The sequence below is a fragment of the Drosophila guanche genome, unplaced genomic scaffold, assembly GCF_900245975.1.
Source record: "Drosophila guanche unplaced genomic scaffold, DGUA_6, whole genome shotgun sequence".
NCBI classification, from domain to species: domain Eukaryota; kingdom Metazoa; phylum Arthropoda; class Insecta; order Diptera; family Drosophilidae; genus Drosophila; species Drosophila guanche.
This window is the reverse complement of record NW_022996835.1, coordinates 29-2,284: the sequence shown is the minus strand read 5'-3', so window position 1 is coordinate 2,284 and position 2,256 is coordinate 29. Positions and strand designations below refer to the sequence as shown.

The 2,256-nt window shown below is 43.3% G+C and overlaps 1 protein-coding gene across 1 annotated transcript; it reads right to left on the bottom strand.

Moving 5' to 3' along the window:
- Nucleotides 1-223: 223 nt before the first annotated feature.
- LOC117591713 lies at nucleotides 224-1,816 on the bottom strand. The gene is made up of 4 exons (XM_034285033.1): nucleotides 1,541-1,816; nucleotides 985-1,478; nucleotides 547-913; nucleotides 224-488 (listed from the first exon to the last, which is right to left on the bottom strand). Exons 1-4 carry the CDS (start codon nucleotides 1,713-1,715, stop codon nucleotides 277-279), a joined length of 1,248 nt encoding a protein of 415 aa, XP_034140924.1. The 5' UTR covers nucleotides 1,716-1,816; the 3' UTR covers nucleotides 224-276.
- Nucleotides 1,817-2,256: the final 440 nt, after the last annotated feature.

Below are 2,256 nucleotides of genomic sequence, written 5' to 3'. Positions count from 1 at the left end.
CGCCATATTTGTAGAGTGTACAATGCTAGAAAACTCGTAGAGATTCAAGTTTTTTAGCAAGTGTTTTGTTGTTATTATTCGTTTTAAGTGACGTAGTGACGCTATCTTCAGAGTTTCTTTTATTTCTGTGGAAATCGTTGGTCACAACCCACTCAAGTCCCTTATCAATCCCAAAGATAGGTTTTGGCGAACATTTAAAGTTATTGATTTTATTAATACTTGTGTGTGCCACATTATCAAAAACAAAACAGATAAAAACATGAATTGTGTAAATTTTCATGAACTTGTTGGCGCACTAGTCTCCAGGGCCCCGCGATTTAGGAGCCAGGGCATGATCACCTGGATATGTTTGCGGTAGCGAGGATTTGTATAGAGCTGCATCTGGAAGGCCTCTCCAGATTCACTGTCGCCCACGAAATTCTCAAAGCTGGCATTCTCCGAAGGATCCAAAAGAACTGCACTCATAACTCCAGTAACAATTGAGAAACCTGTGATAGAGGAGGGTGTTATGAATCCATGAATGTATTTTTTTATAGATCGACTTACCGAAGATTCCATGTTTAAGCAGAGACGAGTGAATGCTGCGCAATGTGGGCAAGGGTCTTGTGTACTTGAGGACCTTCAGGTGCTCGATCAGATTGTCATGGTAGAACTTGATGTAGTAATCGAATTTGCTTATCTTATCCTCCAGCTTGGTGGACGAAAGCAGGAAGTATAACAGATCCTGCGCCACTGTACCGTACTTGGGAAGCTGATAGTCCACAAGATACACTTCCTTAACCTTGCCGAAGGCATCGTATTGGAACATTACGTTGTTAGACCAGAAGTCTCCATGATTTAGAGCATTAAACTCCTGCGTATTGATCTTGGCCATTTTGAACATCTCATCTACGGCCACAGGAATGATTTTTTTCTGGAATGGACAAGGCAGGAAGTCAGTTATGGATGTGTTACCTTTTCCATGGTGTATGTCTCGCTACTTACAATCTCTTCTATGTACTCCTCGTGACCGTCGAAGGTGACGCAGACTTTGAGGAATCTCGACATCATGCCGTTAAGCATTTCGGTTACCATGGCCCTGCCCTCCTCCTTGAAGACACCAAGGTTAAGTAACTCCGGATAAGCGCCCTTGGTGGCCACACGCACGGCCGAGGCCGCGTGCCATTGGGCTAGCTTCTTTAGAACTCTTTCGACGTGCGCCTGGTCCAGTCCCTCCATGCGGTTGGCATTTTTAAAGCCCTTTTGTCCGAGATCCTCCAGCACAACATAATCGCTCTTGGCTCCCTTAAAATCGTAGCTTCTGGCGCCGAAAATCACATCCACGCCCACATCCTTGTACAGAGCCTCCATCTCGGGCACAACTTCGCAGTACATCAAGCGTTCAACGTCGAAGATGTTATTCTGCTTCATCATTTCCTTGTAAAGCTCCAGCTGATGGGGCAGCTTGACCATGTAGGAAACATCCTTTGACTTTCCCTCTGAAAACGAGGAGCGTTATATGCAAGATCTACTTCACTACTGCTGCCCTTCCAGCTATTACCTTCCAACTCCACTTCGATGTTGACACGCAGCATAATCGTTGCATAGTTTTCTCCCGCTGCAGAGCCGGCGTCAGCCTTAAAGGTCTTCACTTTGGTGTAGCCAGGCACTGTTGACTTGAGAACATCTTCAAATAGTTCCGCATTGATCCACTCGGGGACATTGTTCGCCGCCATTTTGTTGACAATTGAAATTCTTACAGTAATTTACGCTCGCAAATAAGGTATACGCTTGGTTGGACACGGTTTTGTGCACTGGCGCTAGTCGGAGTGAGCTGATAGTTTTATATTCAGCTTTATATAGCTCTAGAGCTTTGGTAAGCTTCTAGCTTACTTATAGATAGACGCCAAAAAAAAAAAAATTCGCCAATAGCCAGAGCTAGAGCGAGCTTTCTCTCGATCTGCTCTTCTCTATCGTTTGGGGTCGAAAAGCTTCAGCAATTGAATTTAATCATTTCTCTCCATCATAAAAGCTTTCTTCAACCATATATGATCATGCATATATTTAATTTAATTACTGGTGGGATATGTCATCATCATATAATGAATGGAGCATATCTATAAGCGATCCTCGTGGGGAAGATTTGATTGAACCCAAAACGATATTGATAAAGTGAATATTTATTATACAACTTTGAATACTTTGAGACTGCTTTGGAACCTGTTTGTCATTGCAATCTTATATACGACCGTTCAATGAGCCACGGCAAAATCATTT